The 25,073-nt window shown below is 38.8% G+C and overlaps 3 protein-coding genes across 6 annotated transcripts; 2 read left to right on the forward strand and 1 right to left on the reverse strand.

Moving 5' to 3' along the window:
• Positions 1–1,914: 1,914 nt before the first annotated feature.
• Positions 1,915–5,750, forward strand: LOC149026123 (trifunctional UDP-glucose 4,6-dehydratase/UDP-4-keto-6-deoxy-D-glucose 3,5-epimerase/UDP-4-keto-L-rhamnose-reductase RHM1). 2 transcript variants are annotated; one of them, XM_089146372.1, is made up of 4 exons: positions 1,915–1,993; positions 2,077–2,251; positions 3,311–4,892; positions 4,987–5,750. In XM_089146372.1, exons 3-4 carry the CDS (start codon positions 3,324–3,326, stop codon positions 5,437–5,439), a joined length of 2,022 nt encoding a protein of 673 aa, XP_089002498.1. In that variant the 5' UTR covers positions 1,915–1,993; positions 2,077–2,251; positions 3,311–3,323; the 3' UTR covers positions 5,440–5,750. The 2 variants fall into 2 exon arrangements, with proteins under 2 accessions (XP_089002498.1, XP_089002497.1); XM_089146371.1 differs by lacking the exon at positions 1,915–1,993 and having other exon boundaries at positions 2,003–2,251.
• A 5,308-nt stretch (positions 5,751–11,058) lies between these two features.
• Positions 11,059–16,659, forward strand: GAUT15 (galacturonosyltransferase 15). Of its 2 annotated transcripts, XM_089146374.1 has the most exons (7): positions 11,059–11,385; positions 11,482–11,806; positions 11,918–11,973; positions 12,590–12,751; positions 13,284–13,874; positions 13,972–14,256; positions 15,268–16,659. In XM_089146374.1, exons 2-7 carry the CDS (start codon positions 11,596–11,598, stop codon positions 15,550–15,552), a joined length of 1,590 nt encoding a protein of 529 aa, XP_089002500.1. In that variant the 5' UTR covers positions 11,059–11,385; positions 11,482–11,595; the 3' UTR covers positions 15,553–16,659. The 2 variants fall into 2 exon arrangements, with proteins under 2 accessions (XP_089002500.1, XP_089002499.1); XM_089146373.1 differs by having other exon boundaries at positions 11,059–11,806.
• A 3-nt stretch (positions 16,660–16,662) lies between these two features.
• On the reverse strand, positions 16,663–23,572 carry TBL13 (TRICHOME BIREFRINGENCE-LIKE 13). Of its 2 annotated transcripts, XM_089146376.1 has the most exons (8): positions 23,383–23,572; positions 22,580–23,056; positions 21,670–21,847; positions 20,086–20,226; positions 19,636–19,756; positions 19,179–19,313; positions 18,180–18,465; positions 16,663–17,157 (listed from the first exon to the last, which is right to left on the reverse strand). In XM_089146376.1, exons 2-7 carry the CDS (start codon positions 23,013–23,015, stop codon positions 18,208–18,210), a joined length of 1,269 nt encoding a protein of 422 aa, XP_089002502.1. In that variant the 5' UTR covers positions 23,016–23,056; positions 23,383–23,572; the 3' UTR covers positions 16,663–17,157; positions 18,180–18,207. The 2 variants fall into 2 exon arrangements, with proteins under 2 accessions (XP_089002502.1, XP_089002503.1); XM_089146377.1 differs by lacking the exons at positions 16,663–17,157; positions 18,180–18,465 and having other exon boundaries at positions 19,222–19,545.
• Positions 23,573–25,073: the final 1,501 nt, after the last annotated feature.

Raw genomic sequence — 25,073 nt, forward strand, 5'->3', positions numbered from 1 at the left:
TAAGTAGAAAATATTACTAGATGTTTATTTTTTTTATAATTTTAAAAATTATTTGTAATCCACATTTAGTTTTTCTATTAAATTTAAATGCAAAAATGTTGGATTTATCATTATGTGTAGTAAATTGACATTACTGTCTCTTCTCACTTCACCTGCATTACCCAAATTTTACTAAAAACCACCCACCACTTCCCTTTGTCGAAAATCACTCACTAACATGCTAAATATTTTCTAAAAAAATATCAAAAAATAACTTAAATTCAACATAATGAAATCACTAAATCATAAGTGTTCTTTAAGTGAGTAGGTCAAACTTTCGCTCACATTTAAGCTTCTAATACAAACCTCATAAATATATGCCATTCACTCTCCTTGTTATTATAAAATTATAAATAGATATAGTCGTAAGCAACTTAAATATTTCAGAAAAGGATTGTCATGAATATACATTCAGTTTACAACGAAATATGAACTCTTGACCAAGAGGGTTAGTCTTAACATCCAAGGGATGGTCAATCAGATATTTTATCAGGGGCAAAAAGGGAAGTCGACTGGATAGTTTGATGGTTTTTCAAGAATGTATAGTTTAGAATTCAGATTACAAAAAGGGCATGGTGGAGCTCAGGTTGCAGAACACGTGCAAGTCGTGACACCTGTCCGTGATTATGATAGTGGAAGGTACGTGGATCGATAATATGCTTTTATTTTTATCGTTAACCCATTAGAGAAAAAGCATTTGGCTGTCACGACTCACATGCTACTCCTCCACATGTAAGCTGATGACAGGTTCTCGATATATTTTTATTTAAAATAAAATGACTTTGTCTGATTTACACCAATAATTAAATACAAATCCTCGATACCATGAATGGGGTGTAAGACTTTGATGGCATCATATCACCTAATAATCAAATCTCGAATCCAATTTATTTTTTATTGTTAAGATAAGGATTATATTAAGCTGTCCAGCGTAATGCTAGAGGAAACATACAAATTCACAAATTGAAGAATAAATCTTTTCCACTTTATTAATCTTGTATTTGTAAATCCCAACTACTTCAGAATGGTAGAAATAAAACTGTAAAAACACTTAACCTTATTCTCTATGGAATTAGTGAAAATAGACGAGGCCATGTAATTTTTTTTTTAGTGTGGGCCATGTAAAATTAATGTTACTAAAATCATTTATTCTTAAATAATTGAAGCAGCATCCCACAGGCTGTCGTGATAAGTGATACGGAGAACTACAGCTTCCAAATTCTTATGCTTGGTTGGACTCATCTCATCCCTACATGTTAATTGTTCGGGGCTTCTGTTTGGTAACCTGTCTGGCTGGCTGTGTTACATCCGCGTTAAGGTCTAATTAATTCTTGCCGTGTCTTGTGGATCCAAATGTGATGGCAGCATTCTACATCAAACGGTTGGGACTTTGGGATGTCATATTCTCATTATTCTCGGGACCCACTTCACTTAGCCGTCATCGTTCCGTCGTGGTGGCACTTGGCTGGTGCCTGGGGACTCTTATCGTGATTCAGTGGGTATGCAGCTGCACATGATGCGCCATTATCTCACCGTCATATTGGTTCCAACATGGTAGTAGGATGACAATTGTATTCTAATCTGACGGTGCAGAAGGTAGGTGGCTGGTTAGGCATTGCGCCACCGCGTCGGCGTCTCGCTTTCCTTGACTCATGTGAGGCGAAATTGACTTCACCGACGTTATTGAGTTATGATTTAATCGTGTTCCGCGGAAAGAAAGATTCTGAACGTTCCACGACGGCACCTTTCTTGTCTATGACAAAAATGCCCTGGACATCTGTTCCTCGAAGTACACAAAAATTGGTATGGTGGGTGTAATCTTGTCGCCAGTATAAATGCATTTCCGTCCTCGAAGATTTATTACTCCATAAACCATCGTTGATTTTTCACACGCTCGATCTAACGCACGTGTTAGCTCACCATATACCGCTTTCCCCTGCGATTTTCCCGTCCGGTAGGCCTTCGTTAACTGCCTCTTGTCTCTCTGTCTCTCGTTTTTATGACTAAATGAGAAATTAAATATACTGATATTTACAGAAAATCGCGGTGGGTATATAAAATCGGCTATAACGACCTTCTCGCTTAACGCAAATCTCCCACTTGTTTGCTCCATCCTCTCTTCGGACTCGCGAAGATCAAATCTTCTAAATTCTGGTCTATATTTTCCAGGTTGACCGCCATTGATCTCGATCCGAAGCGTGCCAAGGAATCTGTAAGTCCAATCTCTTTCTTTCTGCCTCTTGTTCCTTTGGTTGATCTAATCTTCTCGACGTCGGCTGAAGTTGGATTTCGTTTCTTCATCGATTTTAGTTGCATTTTAACCAAAATTGGATTTCACATCCTTTTGGATCTTAGTTGCATTTTGGATGTTTTGGTTTTGATTCCAACCTATAATGAAGCTTTGTGTGATAAAACGCCTTTTGCTTTTATTTTATTCCGGGGAGCATATTTTCTCGATGCAGATCTTTAGCTAAACGCAAGAGATCAGAAGTTACTCGTTCTGTGTTCGTTTTAACTTCTTTTAACATGTCTACGGACCTTGGAACTAGATCTGTTTCACATTTGTTCTTCCGTCTTGTAGTTGTAGTTTTTGAATTTAAATCTTAGGGTTAATTATGCTTTGTGGTTTAATTTTTTCGTGATTTGAGTTGAATCTGGTGATTCAGTTTCAAATTTGATGGAATCAGACGAACCATTAATTGTTACTTCTGTCTGTTTTTTTCCCTCCTCCTTTTCTTGTTTGGCCTCGATTTTACTTGGCCTGTGGTTTCCCCTGATCATGGCTGGAAATTTCAGATCTTCATTTCTTTTGATTTTCTATTTCCCCTGACCAACAGTTTTTTTTCTAAAATTCGGTAAACTTTCGATAATCTATTGTGTTGGCGGTTTTATTTTGTAATGGCTATATTTCTGTGCCGGAAATGTCTTTTTGTGTCATTACTGAAACAGTTTGTGAGTTCGGGCTTTAACGGCCTGAGTTTGTCCTCTCCGATCTGCAACTTTTTAGGGGGATTACTAGATAGCATTGATCTATTTCGACTCTGTCTTCTGTGGATTACGTTTTTTCTGTTGATCACATTGTCGTTATAGAGGGCTTTATTTTAGGCAACTCGAATTGGCATTGCTTTTAGTTCCTCTTCAACTTGTACCTCTTTCTTTTAATTGATGACTGTTTGTTTGTAATCCTTTTGTTTAATTGAATTTCCATGGAGATAGTTCATTTACTTGGACTTATATGGTCTTCTGAATGGTTGTGAATATTTTGGTGCAGGACCATCTTGGATATGGCTTCGTACGAACCCAAAAACATCCTCATAACTGGTGCTGCAGGCTTCATTGCATCCCATGTTTGTAACCGGCTCATCCGAAACTATCCAAACTACAAGATTGTTGTCCTTGATAAGCTTGATTACTGTTCGAACCTGAAAAACCTTCTTCCCTCTAGATCGTCCCCTAACTTCAAGTTTGTCAAAGGGGACATAGGCAGTGCTGACCTCGTCAACTTCCTCCTTATTACCGAGTCCATTGATACAATAATGCATTTTGCAGCCCAGACACATGTTGACAACTCCTTTGGCAACAGCTTTGAGTTCACCAAGAACAACATCTACGGAACTCATGTACTTCTAGAAGCCTGCAAAGTAACGGGCCAGATCAGGAGGTTCATCCATGTCAGTACAGATGAGGTGTACGGAGAGACAGACGAGGATGCTGTTGTTGGAAACCATGAGGCTTCTCAGTTACTCCCAACAAACCCTTACTCTGCCACCAAAGCTGGGGCTGAAATGCTTGTTATGGCATATGGGAGGTCGTACGGGCTACCAGTCATAACAACCAGAGGAAACAACGTATATGGCCCAAATCAGTTTCCTGAAAAGCTAATCCCTAAATTCATCCTCTTGGCGATGAGTGGGAAACCTCTTCCGATTCATGGGGATGGATCTAATGTTCGGAGTTACCTCTATTGTGAGGATGTTGCTGAGGCTTTTGAAGTGATTCTCCACAGGGGAGAAGTTGGCCATGTTTATAATATAGGGACTAAGAAGGAAAGACGAGTGATTGATGTGGCCAAGGATATATGCAAACTTTTCAACTTAGACCCAGACTCAGTCATTAAGTTTGTGGAGAACAGGCCTTTTAATGACCAGAGGTACTTTTTAGATGACCAGAAACTCAAGGTATTGGGGTGGTCTGAACGTACTATATGGGAAGAGGGTCTCAAGAAGACCATGGACTGGTATATTAATAACCCTGATTGGTGGGGTGATGTTACTGGAGCATTGCTTCCTCATCCTAGAATGCTGATGATGCCTGGCATTGAAAGACAATTTGATGGTTCTGAGGATGGAATTTCTGCATCGTCTCTTGCATCTAGTAATCCAAGTCAGAGCCGGATGGTAGTTCCAGTTTCAAAGGGCAATGCCTCACAAAAATCATCTTTGAAGTTCTTGATTTATGGTAGAACTGGGTGGATTGGTGGTCTACTTGGGAAGATATGTGAGAAGCAGGGCATACCCTTCGAATATGGAAAGGGGCGTCTGGAGGAACGGTCACAGCTCTTGTCAGATATTCAAAATGTTAAGCCAACCCATGTTTTCAATGCTGCTGGAGTAACTGGTAGACCCAATGTTGATTGGTGTGAGTCTCACAAAGCTGAGACCATCCGCACCAATGTGGCTGGTACATTGAACCTGGCTGATGCTTGCAGAGAGCATGGACTGCTAATGATGAATTTTGCCACTGGATGTATTTTTGAATACAATGATGCACACCCATTAGGTTCAGGCATTGGGTTCAAGGAAGAAGATACTCCCAATTTCACTGGTTCTTTCTACTCAAAAACCAAGGCCATGGTAACTGTTCACTTGCCTTTCTAAATTACTGTTTTCGTTTTTATGATGCATGTGTAGTGATTTTTAATCATACAATTTGTGTGATGTGTGTTAGGTTGAAGAGCTGTTGAAAGAATATGACAATGTTTGCACACTCAGAGTCCGAATGCCTATATCATCTGATCTTAGCAACCCACGCAACTTCATCACAAAGATCTCTCGCTATAACAAAGTGGTTAACATTCCAAACAGCATGACGATCTTGGATGAGCTTCTCCCTATTTCAGTAGAGATGGCAAAGCGAGACTGCAGGGGAATATGGAACTTCACAAATCCTGGAGTTGTTAGCCATAATGAGATTCTGGAGATGTACAAGGAATATATTGACCCTAAGTTCACCTGGGCTAACTTCACACTCGAGGAGCAGGCCAAAGTAATAGTTGCCCCTCGAAGCAACAATGAGATGGATGCCTCCAAGTTGAAGAAAGAATTCCCCGAGTTGTTATCAATCAAGGAGTCACTTATCAAGTATGTCTTTGAACCCAACAAGAAAAGCTTTGTTGCATGAGGTGCAAATTGGGCACTTGATGACATTAGATTTGAGGATTGACCCCTTCAATCTTTGCATTAGGTAAAGGGGGTTTGGATTACCTTATACTGTTTATCAGTTTCTGTCACATTTCATTGGTAGACTCATCTTATATTCCTTATTCTAGTAAAGAAGCTAGGAAAATTCCACTAGGGTGTGTACTAGTTTGGCGTGCTAATTATTTGTTTCTAGAAGGAATTATCGGTGGATTCGTTCTAAATTTAGAGATCATTTAAAAGTTCGTAGGATGCATTTTTCAATTTAATATTTAAATTTTTTATAAGCTTTTTTCCACTTCGTTTTTGAATACTGTTTTTGAAGTTCTTCAGGTGGGGGATTGGATCTGTTCGGCCGATTCCGTAAATGGTTTTGGGTCCTCCATCCTCTCCTGCAACCGCCTCCTCCCCCCCCATCGCCTTCCAGTTGAATTGGGTCTTATGCCTAAATCATGAAAAATCTCAAATTGATATTGGAAGTGGAGAATTATAACAAGAGTTTCAAAAATGTGATTGTCTGGCGAATTATCAGAGCAGATATATTTAAAACAGCCAACCGTTTTGGTTATTTCCCTTTTTCGTTCCTAGTTCTTATTGTAAATGGCTGTGAATCCCAAAATGATGGTAAATGACCCCTCTCAGTTTTGAAAGTAGGCAGCAGCTGATGGGGAGATTTTTATCATTATTGGCTGCTTGATTTTCCTTCATTGAAAGTGTTTCCCAACTCAATTTGATTCTTCTCCGGTAATCTGTTTCCAAGGCTTCTTCAACCTAGTCTCCCCCAACCACAATCTAACCTCAGTTCTCACCGCAGATTTTTATCGTACCCATTTTAATTCATTTTCCTGCAGATGGTACGGCTATGTTAAAACCCAATTGCTGAAATTAATTCAACAAAAAATGTTTTTAACTCAAAGTCCTTTTTTCTCCTCTTTCCCTTTTCTGCACTTCTCTATTTCTCTGTAAAGCAGACCAATATCGTCAGGGTTGACAAAATTTAAATTTCACCGGATTTGTACAGATCTCGTTGGACCTACTTCCTCTTTCCAAGGAGGAATGGCCTTCCACAACTTAAGACACGAAATTCTCATCACACGGCAGTTGCTTACTTCCAGCCATACTTGAATATATGTCCACCCACGATTCCCCAAAATCTAGAGCACAAGTTATGGAGGGTTCTAAAGATGATGGTTAGATTGGAATCTAACCAACATCTTTGTTGTGATTTGTACCAAAGGCACGCACTTTTGTTATTGCAAGGTGGTGTCAAAAGGACCAATACTCTTTTGGAATAAAGGGTGGTAGCCAAAAGAAACCCTAGGGGTTTCCTTATATACTGTTCTCTCTTGATTCCAAAGTAAGTCTGGTCCCTTTCAGACCCATTTTAAGGGGAGCCTATCCCTTGGCATCTTTTGTTTTATGTATAAAAATGTGACTCTTCTAGTAATTGTAATCACCATATTCATATGCATGTAGACATTGTATTTTCGTACATATCCCTTTGTTGTGTTTTGGGCTTTAGGGTTAGCTAGATTGCCCTTTTGGTCCAATCGAGCTTGGCCCTTCTTATGCAGGATACTAAAGCAACGGTCACTAATCTCATATGACTCTGCCAGCAAAGGAGTTTACTTGTCTCCTTGTGGATATGCTAGCCCCAGGTTGTCATGCTGGGGAATTAGACTACCCAAAAGCCTTAATTTGCTCTGAAAATCTTTCCAAAAATCCCAGTTCATCTTTCTGGATTCCCCTAGTTGATCACTTCCAAAAACTAGTTTGGCATTTTCTGGGGTCATTTTACTCAGGAAAAGAGGATTCCAGTTAACTTACCATGAGCCTGAGGCCTGATTTCAAAGCCTGTGTTGGCTCTTCTTCACGTATAAAGTTGAGATGATATCAACCAAAAAAGGATTGAAGAGAAGAAAGACACATGGGGAGATGTGTAAGCCTGACTGCCTGAGGGACAAGGGCAAGTGGGGGTGCTTCTTCAGGGCCGCAACTTTTCACATGAAGTGGAGCCAGGAGCCATCATTCATCATTCACACTTGAAAGTTTCTCTTCCTTTCTGCAGTTCCTTTCACTGTTCCCCCCCCCCCTTTCCCCCCTCTTCCCCCCCCCCCCCCCCCCCCCCCCCCCCCCCCCCCCCCCCCCCCCCCCCCCCCCCCCGGGGAAAAAAAAAAAAAAAAACAACCCCCCCCCCCCCCCCCCCCGTTAATCTTGGATATGGCTATTGGCAAACAACTACAACACCGTTTTTTTTGCGCTGCTACCGCGGCAAACCGATCGGGTTCCTAGTCGTGGTTTGTTTTTGTAGTTTCGGCAGTACTTCACATACAACCCCTTTGGTTGCAGCACCCCCCCCCCCCCCCCATCTAAATCATTGTCACTTGGGCTCATTTGAGGGTCGACATCTTTCGTCGATGCTTTCATTTAGTATAAGATGCTTAAATTAAGGGCATGTTTACTTACATGCAAGATTTAAAGTATCCCACGATACCCATATGATACCGTCGATACGTATCCATATTTGACCCAATCGATACAATACATCTCAATACGTCTCTCCATTAAATTACACTAAAATACATTAACCAGAGCGATACATTACTCGATACAGGACGATACATCTCTTAAAATTACCTGACCGATAGATACTCGATACCGATACTTTAAACCTTACATGAGTTTGAAGATTTCAAATAAATTTCAAATCTATGAAGTCATAATTCATAAAATTAAGTGTTTGGTTAACTTGAATTTGTGGAGTGAAATCTGTGAATTCATTTGAAAAACTGTTTGGTCGACGTGATTTTATGAATGTGCAAATATTTAGCGCTTTTATAGCATGGACTGAGAGATTTCACTACATTCCCATAAATCTATAGATTTACATCCAAAAAAAAAACCCAAACCACCCCACGAAAACAAAAAAAAAAAAAAAAAAAAAAAAAAAACACCCGGCCGGGGGGAATCTAGTCAAATAAGGAGTGGTTGTGGAAAGAAATCTTTGAACTCATCATAAAAAAATTTGGGCGTGCAATGATATCTTTTGCAATAATTTTCACCCCAACTCCAATGGGTAAAGTGATCTCAGATTTCAGAATCTAGAGATTTTTCTATAAATCCGTCATGAACGAGATTTCAAATCTCTGGATTCATGAAATCAAACATGCCTAAGAGATTGAGATCAGAATTTGATCTCATTGGCATATTCGAAATCGATGAGTTTGGGTTAATTAGCCTAAATATGGGCATTACCTTCTGCACTAATTCCAAATTCCCTTAATTAGTTGTATTTGACCGGTTAACACATTCAAACAAACAAATATCGGGAAACCAAAAGTATCTGATGAATGTAAAGAAAATCAGCGAACACATAAAAGCTCCATAAATCAAGGGGAACACTACAATCCCTTGTTTTTGGGGGCCTTATTTCTTTATATCTATCAGTAAACTTGTTCGATCTTTTCTGGTAAGAATACCTATCAGTTAACTAGTCTTTCAAAACATTGACTTTCAAAACTTTGTCTGCTGCTTTATGTTACCCCGTGGAGTTGATTGATAGAAAGAGATGGATGGAGGGAATTAAGGCTGTGACATTAGTCTTTCTTTTCATAATGATGAACAGAATTCATTTAGGAGTGATTGTGAATTTATTTTGAAAGGAGAGTGGAAGATTAGATGCAATACTAGAACATGAGAGAGACGCCCATCTTGGCAGTTATCGTGTGAAAATCAAGCTCCAATGGAGGTTTTCCCAATGAGAGAAATAGATAGATGGAAGCATGGATGCTAGAGATGGGTTTGGGTGTATTTTGTATTTTGTAAGATGTTTTGATCAATTACTTTTACATTACATGAAGATTAGGATATAAGATTTTTCTTATAAATATGTGTTTGTAGGAAAACTTAGGATAACAAGCAAATGGTACTACTTTCTAAAGTGAGTGGCATAAAGAAAAAAATAATTCAATCTTTTTTTTTCTTTTGGGTAGACATAAACAATTTTGTTGAACCACTATAACCTTTTTACTATTTAGAGTGTGTTTTGCTTGTTCTTTTTCATAATTGTGCATTCAATCCATCAACTATGTTGACATATGTTGCTCCAAAATCTGAATTCATTTCACCTGGTTCATTCAAAGAGAGAACCTAGTTCTTGGATCCTGGAAAAACAAGGAAAGTGAGAGTGGACCACCTATGGGGATGGGAAGCCACCTCCAATGATTAAGTCAAAAACCTAGTTGTACATGAATCCTCACAAGAAGAAGTAAATACTCTCAGAAGACAAAGAGAATGTCTTCTGGAGTTATTAGCCGGAGAGTTATCAACCAGAGTGAATGTTCTTGAAGGACTTACTTTTGGCATTGAGTGTTTGCGTATTTATGTTTATCATATCTCTGTGATCGTGAAGATGTAGCTTAACCATCAGATCTGTGGATTCCAAAAGGAAGATGGTGATCACATGGAGGATATCCATAACAACATAGAATACTTAATCTTTAGCACTCCGTTACCTTCCCATGCCTTACATGTATAGCCTACAGAGTACCGGCTACAGCTATCCCACACCTCTCCACTCAATTTTAGTGAGCAACTCTAAGTTTCTTCCCACTACATTTCTTTGGACCACATTACGGGCACTTAGTTTTGGGCCCTCCTCTATTCCATCTGTTTCACTAAAAGCACTTCCACTAAAAGCACTTCCAAGTTTTTGGTGGGACAAATTTTTTGACCATGGTGAATAAATTAGTTAGGACTCTTCTTTCTATTTGGGTAAAGAAAACATCTATCCTTCTCAACATAAAGAATCTGATTTCCAAACTGAAAGGCTCGTTTAATTTTTTGCATTAGAATTCTCAGTATGTTGTCTTGTCGTTTTTCCTTTCATTTTGTTTTTTAACCTAAACATGAAACCTTATCTTCTGAGTCACTCCTCCCAAGTTTTATAAAGGAATTTGTCTTCTTCATTACTACTTCTAGTCTTCTCTTAATAATTAAAACGAATGGGTAATTTTAAAACCCATATACCAAGGGCCTTCCTCTTGTCCCTGCTTATATTGGATTATTATTTTTTTGTGAAAAGCAGAGTTATTAGCTCACTGAGAACATGATCAGCTACTCTTTTTTTTTTTTTTTTTTTTTTTTTTGGGGAGACCAGTTGATGAGACAATGAATATTTGATTTTGATTCTGGTAATAAATTTCATTGATGAATTATACGTTTAAGTACCATCATCAATTACAGATATGGTTAGTTCTACAAGTCAATCAAGTATAGATACGTGGCATGTAATGGCGGCAAAAATTCGTTGACCCTTTGATGGTGCATGAAAGATAGTGTCCACGTGGCAAATTCGTTTGCTAAGAATAGTCTTCAAAGCGCTATCGAGCTACCGCTATGGCTACGTCCCTTTCCAGATCTGTCGGTGATAAAACCCTGAACAATTAGGTCAGTTTCGTAATTTTGTACACAATCCAATGGCAATTATCAAACTCTAGAGTTTTCTTTTTTAAATTTAATTAATTAATTAATTTGTGTTTCGGAGGTTTTCGGGTATATAGCATAGCTTAGAAGGATTTAGCATTTATGTGCTCCAATCGTCCCTTTCCAGGTCTTCCGCGGCATTAAACGCGGCATTGGTTTCGCCTTTTCTTTCGGAAGTTTTCATCTTTCTGAGATTTAGATCCTTAAAACACTAAGCGCCGAAGATTTACTAGTTTGAGCAACGCGAAGTGAATTTAAGAGTGTTAGCAGTGACAGTGGAGTATGACTGAGAGTGTGTGAGTACGAATGGGATCCACTAGTTCCAGACATTCACTGAATCTTGATCTCCACGATTGCCGATTCAAGCTTGGAGGCAGAAGAGATAATGGCAATCCTCTCTCATCGCCATCATACTCATTGAGTTTATGAAACTGAAATCCATCCGGTATAGAGTTTCATCTTTTCAAGTTATAGAATATATCTTCATTTTCCTTCTTCTTGTTCAACAAATTTGATGGGAGTTTGATCCACGATCTCGAAGATCGAGGGGAAAGACTTTGAACCAAGGAGATGACGGTGATGTGGTGGAAAAGGAAGAGGAGATTTTGAATCTTGCGTGGCTGGATTGGATGAAATTTCAGTTCGAAGTTAGAAGATGAAGTTTCATATAACGACAGGAACGAAGAGATTGACGATATCAGGTGGAGGTTGCTTTTGGGAAGTAATGAAGGTGAAGGGTTCGATGCGTCGGTTTTCTTACCGTTCTGTATTACCGACGATCTTGATCCTAGGGATTATTTTACCTTTTCTCTTCATCAGAATTGCTTTCCTCGCTCTCGACTCTGCATCTTCTTGCTCTTCACTCGGTGAGTTTCAAACCAAATTTAAATAAATAAAACAACTTTGATTTCTTTTCTCCAATTCCATCATTAAACCCATCTTTTCCAGCTGAAAATTTATAAATTTCACATTTGCAGGTTGCTTCGGACGGCGGTTTGGGCCTTCAATTTTCGGCGGGAGGGATTCGTCGCTGGTTAGCTGATCTTTCTCTTCATTCTTTTGCTTAATGACTGAAATGCCCTTCCCATTATTTTACTGTCAGTTGAGGATTGGATTCTTATGGGTTAAGGATATTATCGACATTTGGGACCACATTTCAAACTTGCACTTGTAAAGTCATTTATTTCTTCCATCCAACGAGCTCCACTTTCAGAGCTGCATAAATTTTTATTTTTTTTGAGTGCTGCATGGTTAAGTGCTCGATTAGGGTAAGCTTCATGCAAATGTCGTAAATGCCCATCAAATTTTGATAGTACATGCTAATGTCTCAGTAAAAATCCAGGTTTTTTCTGTATTCTTGAATGGAATATCAACAAAATTAGTGCCTCCAACATACTTAGATCTGAAGATTTTGGAATAAAAATATTTCTGATTTGATGAACACTGTCGGTGTAATATTAAACTTGGTGTTATGTGGATACTTAATCCGTTGATACTGTTTACCAAAAAAAAAAAAAAAATCCGTTGATACTATTATTATTATTTGGGTTATGTGGGATCCATTAAGACGTCAACACGGAATGAGAATAATAATTGGGTTTTGTTTGTTTTTGTTTGTTTGGAATTTCACGCAAGATGTATGTGTGCAGGCGCTTGCGGATGAGCTGACAAGAGCATTGACGGAAGTAAATGACATGGGAATTGACGAGATTGGGACAGAGAATTCGCCGGCGACTTTCAATGAACTGGTCACGGACATCATTTCTGGCGGACAGGACATCAAGGGCTTTGCTTTCGAGACAAAGGCCATGGTGGGTGTATTTCTGGCTGGGTAGCACTTATCAATCTGAACCACTTTTTTGATTTTGCCAATCACTTAACCTCATTCTTCATTGATTCTTCTTGTCCATCTCTCAAGTCCCAATTTTGCTTAGCTGGGTTAATGTGATGTGCACCAATCAATTGCTTGGCTGACTCAACCTGTTAACCTAATATTTCCAAAAGTGCCATGCATGAAAACTGATAAAGCAGAACTGTTCTTGAATTTCATGTGAAAGTAATGTATGATCAGACCCACTTGACATTATTGCATAGAGTGGGGGCTGGAGGCGTGGAGATGGTTTTGTCACTTTCCCCATTCTCAGTTGGCCTCTTCCCTGTTTGATTTGCATAAACAGTGGAACTTCGTTTAGTGGTTTCGTCATTATCCATTTCTACTCCACGTTGTCTGGGTGGTCAATATTACTACGTGGCACGCGTCAAAACCATTTAGTTTCTGAGCCCATTTGGCCATTTGTATGTTTCTTTTGATCAAGCACCTAATCTTCATAGTACTATTTGCAGCTAACGAAGATGGAGAGAAGGGTTCGATTGGCTAAACAACAAGAACTAATTTACAGGCACCGCGCATCGTACGGGATCCCCAAGAGCATGTATTGCTTGTGCCTTAGGCTGGCAGAGGAGTACTCCATCAATGCATTGGCACGGTCTCCGCTGCCACCACCGGAATCGGTGTCTCGACTCACCGACCCATCATACCACCATATTGCTTTACTTACTGACAACATTCTAGCAGCGTCCGTTGTAGTCTCCTCTGCTGTCGCCAAGGCAGCAAACCCAGAGAAGCTTGTCTTTCACGTAGTTACTGACAAGAAGACTTATGCGCCCATGCACGCGTGGTTCGCTCTCAATCCCGCTGTTGCCCCAGCGGTGGTGGAGGTCAAGGGCCTACATCAGTTCGATTGGCCTCGCCATGTGAATGTTGGCGTCAAAGGGATGATGGAGATTCATCTCTCATCTTGGAACCATCATTATAAGAATCTAAAAGAAAGAAAACGTGATGAGCTTGAAGAAGGAGAGTTGGTCAAGAGATTAGAAGATTTGAACCCGAGTTGCGTCTCCCTCATGAACCATCTAAGAATCTATATTCCCGAGGTAATAGTCAATATTTTCAAATCTGTGAGACAGAGAGATGGGTGGTGGGTTTTAATTTTGAAGTAATGAAATGATAAAAATCTTTGATGATTTACAGTTGTTTCCAGAGCTGAACAAGGTGATATTCTTGGACGATGATGTTGTGGTACAACAGGACTTGTTGCCACTTTGGGAGCTTGATCTCGAGGGCAAAGTTGTTGGTGCTGTTGTTGGATCGTGGAATGAAAGAAAATATGGGGATCACCTTAACTTTTCGAACTCGTTGGTATCATCTACGTTCGAATATAATCGTGATGCTTGGTCTTACGGTATGAATATCTTCGATCTCAAGGCATGGAGGAGTACCAACATTACTGAGACATACCATCACTGGCTTAAGCTAGTAAGTCACTTCTACCCAGTCTGATTTCATGTCTTAGTTCTTAGGAACTGTTTGTGATATTTAATCAGTTGACACCATTAATGTTAGAAACTTTCACTAGTCTCGCCTAAAACTTTAGCTAGTTTAGAACTTTAATTTTAAGGTGCTGCAGTAAAATTTGTCGCATCTAGGATTTAAGATCACATAACTTATTCTATTTGTAGATGACCAGATACTACAAAGAACCCTTCTGATATTAGTTTGAAGTTTTTGATTGGGGATTCAAAGATTTCACATATCCAGCTCCATGTGCATCAGGATAGAGAGTTGTGTTGGGATAAAACTTGGTCTAGTGTTGACTGTTTGGGTTTCTGGGACCATGCCTGTACCAACATGCATACCTATTCAATTAGTAGATGACCAGATACTACAAAGAACCCTTCTGATATTAGATTGAAGTTTTTGATTGGGAAATCAAAGATTTCACTTATCCAGCTCCATGTGTATCAGGATAGAGAGTTGGGTTGGGATAAAACTTGGTATTGTGTTGACTTTTGGGGCTTCTGGGACCAGGCCGGTACCAACATGTTTCTTTTACCCATAAAAATCCGCAAGTGATGAAGATTTACAGTGTTCTTGTCCTGGTTGCCTTCACGAGGTGTTAAAAATACATGAGAATGATGGAGATTCTTCAATGCAGTTGGGAAGAAAGAGGAACTGCTTGGAGTCTTTTTTCTCTCACATCGTCATGGACAACCAACTTTTACTTTTCTCACTTGTCGGCAACATAAAGAGGATCAATATCATACGTCTACCAAAAAAAAGGGGTTAAAGAACTTACCTGATATATACATGTCGGTTTCAATCGATATGGATATCACTAAGTGGCAAGATTAAGCTTTAAATATTGTTATGTCTGTTCCTGGTTGCTCAAGTTATTTTAGGCTTCTCTTTACGTTTTAGATCTTTTTAAGTCGACCACATTGCCTATTTCTCGGTTGATTGTTCTAATCTTAGCGTGCATGCATGCAGAACCTTGATTCTGGATTCACACTTTGGAGACCAGGAGCACTTCCACCTGCTTTAATTGCTTTTGAGGGACACGTATATTCAATTGGTCCTTCATGGCACGCGGCCGGATTGGGTCAACAACCACTAAAAGTGAACATGAAAATGGTGGAGGCTGCTGCTGTAATACATTTTAGTGGCCCTGCAAAGCCGTGGCTTGAAATTGGGAACCAAGTGCTACGGAGTTTATGGAACACACACATTAATTTCACAAATGAATTCATCATGAACTGTAAAATTATGGCGTGACGAGGGCAAAGAAGCTTTCTCTTACGCTTTCATTTTGTAATCACAAGATTCAGAACCCCAAGATACAAGAGGACCAGAGGGAAGAAGGTAATGAATGCCTTCAGTCTCTGCTCGCTTTTGCATCTTTGTATAGTTTTCATTTCATGTGAGATGGTTCACTTGCTGTTCATATTGTACTATATCAACGGGAACTAGGGTGAAGCTACTACCATTGATAACATGACAAACAGTTCTATATTTATTTGTAGAAACTAATCGCCTATACTGGGTTAGTTTATCTGGTTTGTACACCCATCTGTATAAGGTTGGACTTTTGCATGAGCTGTTTAGGCTATAGATCTTTTATGCAATGCCTACGGTTTGCTTCATATTAGAACAGGATCAATACAGCAGAGCCTCACACGAGTATGGTCTCTATGCTCCCCAAAACCTATGGAACATATAAATGGAGTCCTCATGGATTCACATTATAATTTTGAATGATGTTACCTAACATCTCATAAAGTGTGAGATCAAAAGTTGGAATTTCCTTGAGATCCATGACGCATCTCTTTAAAATACAAGTTCTAAACCTGAGAGCTGTATGCATGTAAACTGATCCAGACTCAAGACACCACAGTCACAATCCTGAAATCCATCGGTTGCTGCTGTCAAAGCTGAAGTTGAAATATTCATATGAAGTGTGGGTATTGATAGCTCATTATGAACAAGTGCACAACCCACATCCTTTTTTTGATGAGTCATCTGAGAAGCAATCTTGCAGTGTCATGTATCAATTGTGAAGTCTACAAGTCGTCTTCTACCTTCAAGCAAGCCAATCAAACTAGCACTCTGAAAGGAATGCCAATAATTGCAGAGACTGAAATGTTCATTCAAAATGTAACAAACAAATCATAAGATCTGAAATTCTCACAATCCAAATTTGGCATATTACCAATCTGAAAAATTTGAAGTCACAAGTTTAATACACCCCCAATAGCAGAAAATAAGCAATCGGCAAGTAGCAAGCATGCTCCCAGCAAGGACTAATTTGTTAGAAAGAAAGGCGTAACCAACTGCTTGAATCTTTTTCTTCCACCCGCTTCTCTCTAACTTTCTTTCCTTTTTTTTAAAATTTTTTTTTTATTACTTTGGCCGCAGGGGGTGGGGTGGTTGGGATTAGGGATTAGAAGAGTGGCTTTCCACCAGACACGAACTTAGTTCCTTTTGCAAATTTTGGTACGGGGATGGAAATGGAAATTATCTGTCAGCCATGAAGATGTTGTACAAGGCAAATATCATACCATCTCATTTCCGTAAATAACCTGGGTCCCACCATCATAGCACAAAAATTCAAGCACACATGCTGACTTTGAGGATTCTTCTTCAATTTTCCATACTCCCAGCTGTGTTTCACCTATTCTTGAAATAACTGTGCTTATGCTCAACCTCTGATAAGTTTCTTTGTTTCTTTATCAGATGATCAATGGAAGATGGCAAACCATCTCCTGGTATCCTCATCTCCTACATAGTGCACATGGCAGGAAGATGATGCAGCTTGGAGGCACCAACATACATGTATATATTGAAAGGATGAAAACATCAAACTGTTCCTCCAATGAAAACCTGATCCAGAAAAAAAAAAAAGAAACTGAAAGTAAGAATGAGAGTGAGTTCAACTGTGCTAATGTGGTTCAGAATTTCATAACTTGGGCACATGGCTTGTGATTGTAAGAAAATGGGTCAAACTGCAGCATCTCCTTACTCATCTTTTAGGGCGCTTTAGATGGGATGGGAAGCTGCAAAATGTAAAAAATCTGAAAAGAACCCCACAATTCTCAAAAGGTGCCCAGTTTGATTGGCTGAGCTGGAAAAGTGCAATCTACAAGGTAATCCCAGTTGGATCCATCATCCCACCCAAACCTCTTCAAAATCCCACCAAAACTGAGGATTTTCAGGGAAGATGGATGGGAAGTTTAAAACATTTAAATTAAACAGATGAAAAACATCAGCAGGCTGAAGGTCTCAGCTATGAACACCCATTGCTTGCTGTCAACGGTGGGAACCGCTGTCTGATCTAGAATTTCTATTGTTCACTCTCTTTTCTGGTAATGAGTAATGGCATTTCCATCTCTGAATTTTTTTTGTTGTTTTTTTTTTTACTTCCACAATCCATGAAGAAGCATCACCATCTCTGATTTTTCTTCAATAAGCAAAAAACGAAAATTGAGTGTAAGGGAGAGAGCGAAAACCGACCACTTGAATCTCAATCTTACTGCAACAAGCCCTATGCATGTGAGGGAGGAAGAAAGGGAAACCCTAACACTTGAAAGTGGTAGTTGTCAGCCATAAATACCTCGAATGACATGTTTTAAATTTATAGAGGAATGTATACTCAGAAACTAAATGAAAAACATAATGACAATTTGCATATTATTTATCAATTTCTTCTAAGTAATATCATAAGTGACAGTGTTATGCATTTGAATTTCAATCAACATGAAAAACTGAACATAGCATTTTCCATGTTACAGAAGCTCAGAATATTAACTTCACCCAAAAAAAAAATACAGAATATTAATTTGCTTCACAGATTCAGAGGATGCAAGCTTTGATACCAGGAAAAAAAAGAACAAAAAGTGGTGTACCTTTATAGTGAGTGATGAAATACAAGCTTCAATTCAAGATGTTGTTCAAACTTGCAACTAACAAGTCATTCCAATAATCTGTAATTCCAGGCAAACACCAATGCATACAGTCATCGTGCTTCTTCCCACCAGCTGTTGATGGATGGGCGTCTGCTCTGAACTCGCTCATGCGGGTGATATCCAAGATATGGAAACTAGACCCCTTGAGGGCCCGGAACAGGTGCTGGTTCGCCAAGCGCGCCTCCACATTTGTTCCATTTCTCTTCAGACAGAATAGTTGCTCAACCTGAAACAGAGGTACCAACTGCTTTATTTTTCAATTTACACAGTTATTCAATCATATTGCCAAAAGTACAGGCTAAGCCAACTGCATTTAAAATAATACATTATAAAGAATAAAGAAGCATAGTTAACTGGATATGATTAATCATTATGTCACCAAAATTAGACCTAACAATGAGCTGTATGAATTTTAAGGAGGTGGGGTCCACCCACAGTAACCACAAGAAACTATTGACTGCATTTCTACAATAGAATGGGCTCGAACAAGATGTTAGCCTCAAGCAGCATGAAATAATCAACTTCCACAAACAAATCTATATATATATGTTTATGCCGACTCTACCAAATGGCAGTCTAATCAAAGCTCAATCTTAGTGGGCAAGTTCATGGGAGGAATAGAAATCATGATTAAGGGTAGGGAATTGGGTCAAACTTTTGGACCATTAGATTTAAAACTGCCCACATGTCACTCATCTAAACAAAAATTGATATAATTGCAGTGTCACAAAATGATAAGATAAAAATCCAGGGTGTAGGTGCGGGGGTACAGCATATCTAGGGCCCAAATATCCTCTCTACCATTCAAAATGTTTCTACATGAAGTAAAAACAACATGAAGGCATGGATATAGGACTACATAATAGGTGAAGCTCTGAGTGTTTACAAGATTTGACTAATTGTGATTCTAAATCAATTAAATTGTAATGGAATGATCACCTGATCTGGTAATAAAGGCTGTATGCGTTGACATGAACCGCCTTGATCCCAATCACCTCCCTCAAAATGTCTAGGGGATTGTGTGCGGAAGAATTTGATAGCATGCGACGGCATCCTTCTTTCCACAAATGATATCTGTAGGCAAAAGTGAAACACAAGCACACACAAAAGTTGGACTAGAAACTGCCGTTGACATCAATACTATCCTATAACAATAGATAAAACATATAAAAAAAATGATAAAACATAATTTTCTAATCATAGTTGTCAAAGGAAAGGCGTCCAGGCATTCTCTGCTGGGAGGGCATATTGCTCATGCACTTAGTTTTTTTGCCTCCACCTTAGATGATTTTGTAATATGACAATTCTGTTTCAAAAAAGTGCCATAACTTATCATACAATTACTGGGCTCCGATCATTTAACTTATCAGAGACACTAAGTAGATCAATAGCATACCATGTGTTTTAGAACCATATCTAGGCCATCTTCTGGACTTACGGGAGGTATCACAGGCAAACCTTTTTCAAAGAACAGCATTGGTGATTTAACTGGGTCAAACTTCGATGGTGCCCACCACCTGAAAATAAGAAATAAAGCCAAAAACATAGTCACTATAAATTTATAATTCACAAACAGGTGTAAAATCTCATTCAGCAAAATGAAAAATTAAAGAACCTGCATCAGACTACCAGCAGTAGCAGTGGAAGAACAAGAAGAAGATCTCATGTCAACTTAATCGAGCACTATGCCTACTAGGATTAGCTAAAGAAATCCATCCACTCTATTTCATACCCACCATTGAGCACTAAATTAAGCAACATAAAGCATTTTAATGTCCCAAAAGAACTAAAGAAGCATACAGCGTTAAAATATAATAACGCATAGGTGACAGGTAGAAACAATTACCAGTGTCCTGTATTAAAGATAAGAATATCATGGAAAATTATAGCTTCTGCCCATGAGCTTTCCGGAATATCAACGTCCACTCTAAAGCCCTGTTTATATCCAAGGGACTCCAGCGCACCTCCATTAGCACTCGCCACCCACCTGTTTAGATGCAATGAAACCAATATATGAAATAGAGTAAAAGTCAAATAAATTCATACCATACAGAACAGATGGCTAAAGCACCATCAATACACAAACAGTAAATATTAAAACCAATTAAGTGAAGCTTGTATGTATAGTCCCACGAATGCATGTTCAAGACTTTGGTTCCAAGCTGTGGCCTCCATGTGGTTGAAATGAAACTAAAATATGGTCCATTTACAGTGAAAAAATTGAACAAACAGAAGAGCCCTCAACCTGCATGATGTTTTATTTCAAACATATGCATAAGGACACAAAGTTTACTAGGCACCGTATACATTAGGAAATAAGCTTATGGAGTCAAGGAAACCCCAAAACTCTTTGCCAAATAATCAAAATATGAAAAAAGAAATTATAATACATACATATTCTCCACGCCTCATCCTATGGATTACCTACAGGGTGTTTGAAGGTTTCAATGTTTAATCATTTATATACTGGATTCTGGACAACTAGTTAAGAACCTTGGGGTGGCCGGTTAAAAGTCAAAGCTTCTTCAAGGGAAAGAAGAGAAAGAAAGACAAGTGACCTAAGAAAAAGACTAAATTGATCTTCTTCTCTCCCATGTCCATAAAACATTTAAAATGGTGAGTTGGAATTATAAAAAATAAAAACCCTTCAATATGTTACTTTTAACATTCATAATTAAAAATCCACAGTAAAACATTTGGAGATTGAGAAAGTAAAAAATAATGGCCATGCCTATTCCTCATATCCATATCAAAAGACACAATGATTAGCGACATAAAGCAGCCTAGAAAACATAATTATGAACCAGGACCTCGTCAGCAGAAAATTTCCGGTACTTCTACATATTTAACAATATAAAAGAAAAGGGCAAATACAGTACATGAGGCTCCCAATGTTGTGGGGTATGTAGAAGGTCAGTACTCAGTACATATGTAGGACTATCCCTGCTTTCATAGAGAGGCTATTTCCAAACTTGAACCCATGACCAATAGGTCACAATGGAGCAACCTTACCGTCGCAACAAGGCCTACCCCTCATATTTAAGAAATACCGTTTCACTAAAATAATAACCCAATTCAATTTATGTGAGTCGTGCAAAGCAACAATCTATTCAATTCTCACAGAAGAAAGAGAATAATGAACACAGCATATCTTTGATACCACAAGAACCATTATGCAGTTAAAAGTTGGACAAAAAACAGAGAATCCAGTGATTCAACTTGTAACTGGCTAACCCAAATCTTGGCTAATCCTGATTCTCCAAGACATGTCTTGACTGAGTTAGACCAAGTCCAATTCAGCCAGCCTAATCCAACCGACTATGGTGGAATCCAAGCCAATCTGAAAGCTGCAATCATTTAAGACTGATCTCGTACAAATCCAGAGGCTGAAAAACTTTAAATCCTGAGTCATGTAATATGACAGATTTACCTGCCATAGCGTGCCAATAGATTTGTTCGATGATAGGCAATGGTAAGGTTGTATCGGAGAAAGGTAAATCCACGATCTGCGCCAACAGGACGCCACTTTTTTACCTCATTTGATGCTCGTTTCAGAATGCAAACCATAGAAACAAACATGTTTCTATTTAACGAATCACCAACAAAGCCTGCACTGTTCAAGTGTCACAATGTCAAAATCCATGCCTTTCTTTAAGTGGGTGGGATGGGGATGAAGAGAATTGTAAACATTATATGTGCAAGCTTCAATAAACTTTAAGGAACACCAATATGATAAATAAACCAAAATCAATATGCCTACCACCATATCGTGTCTTTATTGACTTTATGCATCCAATCACCAATTACATTTCCATTAAAAATACTCCAATCACTAAAGGATGTCAATCTGAATCTTACTGTGGATTGTTAGCAAACTTATCTTAAAAATCAAAACAATAATAGACAAAACTAATGGCTAGAGTAAATTATTTCTAATATGACTCTGCCAAGAAGAGCATCCTAGTGCACAAGGCTCCTCAGGGTCTGAGAAGGGCAAATGTTTGCAGCCTTACATCTTGCTTCATAGAAAAGTTTATTTCCAATTTGTGAACCCACAACTGACAGGTTACAATAATGCAACTTAACCATTGTGCCAAGGCTTGTCTACCAAGAGTATACTACTTTGCAGAGAGAACAAGGTCAGCTTCACATAATAGAGAAAAGAACGACACTCCAATATTATACGATACAGACAACAAAGGTAAAACCAAAATAAAGTTTCATTTTTTACTTAAGTATACAGAAGTACTAACATGAAAGAGTAAATTCCAGAGATATCCTCAATGTAATGGAAATGCAAACAAAGGTTAAAGAAGGAAAATGAAATGGCAAAAGCTTACCAATGTTGGTGTTCCTGAAGTGCTCTAGAAACTGCATTGGATCAAACTGGGGAAGATCGCAACTTTTTGGTTGCCAATACCATTTGATGATATCTTGAGCATTAGATTTCTTGCTAGAAATGCAGTTCCAGCCTTTGAATATCTCTTTGCAAGTATTGTCATACCGTGTATATTTCAAAGTCGGCTCATAGATCCACATCCCATCCGAGTAATCACATAAGTCAGTTTTTTCTTTCTTGGAAGAGACCCTTTGTCTGGGTACCAAGGCATTATTATCCTTCGCAGAGAGAGAATAAATGGTGGTGGAACCTCTGAAAGCAGACGAAAGGAGCAAAAGCGAAGTAATGCATAAAACTGAGAGAAGCAGAAAAGACAAGTATCCAGAAAAAGACCAATTGTTGTTCTTCTTCGTGTGGTGATTGTCTCTGCTCGCCATTTACAAGTACCTCACCGAACTAATTATGCGCGTGCACCACTCTGCAGGAAGGGTGATGGCTTCATGAGAAATTGCAAGGTTGACAAAACATTAAAAAACATGTTTTCTCAGGTTCTGTTCTGAAATCTGAAATTTAATTGTAAAATCCTTTTCAGTGCCCCTTTTGATTGGGTCCTAAAATTGAAAATTTTCTGGAAGACAAATTTATGAAACAGGAAGAGTGATAGCTTCAAACAAGGAAATCAAATATCTTTCCTAGTCTCTTGACCCTTTCATTAAACATGATTGTGCACCACATTCGGTTCTTTCACCACATTGTGAACTGTTTTTGGCAGATGAATCAAAGAAATAGCGAGATCTAGCATACCTGGGAACCTAGAGATGAACGACAGCAAGGTCTTCCACCTCATAGACGAATCAATCAACTTAGGCTTTTGAATTTTTGGATGTTGCTCACGGATGGTCTCTCGTGCACCTTCTCTTCGGACACATCTACAGTGGAAGAAAAAATTACGAAGCGTTTCAAGTACCAGTCAAGGAAAGAGATGAATCAACCATATTATTGCTCGATAAGAAACGGGAAAAAAGAAAGAAAGTGAAATTAACATTTTGGTTCAGGTTTTGGGCCGAAAAGAGATACAGCGGGCTGGCTTGTTTTTGATTGGGCTGGGTTCAGGTTTTTCAGACGGGCTCGGAAATCAACAAATTAGTAAATAGTGGCCCAGGCTGAGGCTCAGGCTCAGACCCAGGCCCAGGCCCATGTTTGGGCCTAGGATGTAGTTGAGCTGGAGGCTTAAGCTGTTAAGTATGGACCAAGGCCAGTGCTTCCGTTGCTTGTTTACAAGAGACGTAACATGGTTTTATCAATCGGTTTTGGATCAGAACTCATAAAATGAAACGATTTTCTTTTCTGGGTTGAAAATAAAACGAAACGATTCGGGAAAAGGGGTTAATTTTGGAAATCCATGTCGGTATTCGATATTATCTTCCAAGGCCGAAATGTCCGATATGGCCGATACAAATAAAAACATATCTTTTTTCGTAAAAGAGAAAACACAAACAGGATCATGAGCTTAGACGAATTTAGGCAGATGGATGATTACCAGAAAAAAAAAAAGCCCATAATAAATGATTACCCATAAATAATAAAAAATAATAAAAATAAAAAGACTCCACAACTGAATCACCTTTCCATCACTTCAGGGCAGAATAGTTACATTCTGAACCACATTGGACTTATGTGATTTTTTTTTTGTATCTGGCTTTATTAATATTTACATTCTTACAGACAAGCCCTAGTATCAAAAGCATCTGGAAACCACATTGTTCTCCTCACGGAAAGTTGATCTGAACTCATGACCAACGTGCCCATTTATACTCTCCCAACTATCATGCATGTAATATTCCTCCGACAAACTAGTTTTTGAATCTTCTATGATTGCAGAAGAGTTGTTCCATCTTATGGTCCAGGCTCCCAGTCCCCTCAAGGAAATTTTTTGGTCCCTCTGTACTAGAAATGGACATGTGGATTACGTTCAGCCATCAATCAAAGGATTTATGGTTGTGGATACAGACAATAAAATGGTTTCAATAAAAGCATTAATTAGCTTTCGAAGAGGGGCGAAAAACACATTTTAAACGCGATTGCCATTAGCTACAATATGTTGTAGCTTGCCGTATTTCTAGATTATAACTTGAAAGGATAAAGATCCGTGTCTGTAGTAGCAAGAGAGGCTCATTTGTTGAACGTACCTGCCCTCTTTATCAGTTCTGATACATCTACTTCACTGTGTAAGTGATCTTATCAATCATGGAGGTTGCACTGTCTATGTGGGTAACGAAAGGGTTAGCTAATCCCAAAAGCTTCCCAAAATATTTTTCCTGGGTAGTTGACCATACCAAAATTAGGGTTTTTGGGTAACTGGAGTAGACACAATGCCAAGATAACTCATGCAAAAAGGGAACGTCTTCCCACCTTTCAATTTCAGCAGACGGAGAAAATTCTGTTGAGTTGGATGTTTGAAAAAGGTGAAACCTACCATTTGGAAAGTGGGAAAG

Source organism: Hakea prostrata, chromosome 2 (assembly GCF_041222555.1).
Source record: "Hakea prostrata isolate BN-2017 chromosome 2, UWA_Hpros_2, whole genome shotgun sequence".
Classification (NCBI taxonomy): domain Eukaryota; kingdom Viridiplantae; phylum Streptophyta; class Magnoliopsida; order Proteales; family Proteaceae; genus Hakea; species Hakea prostrata.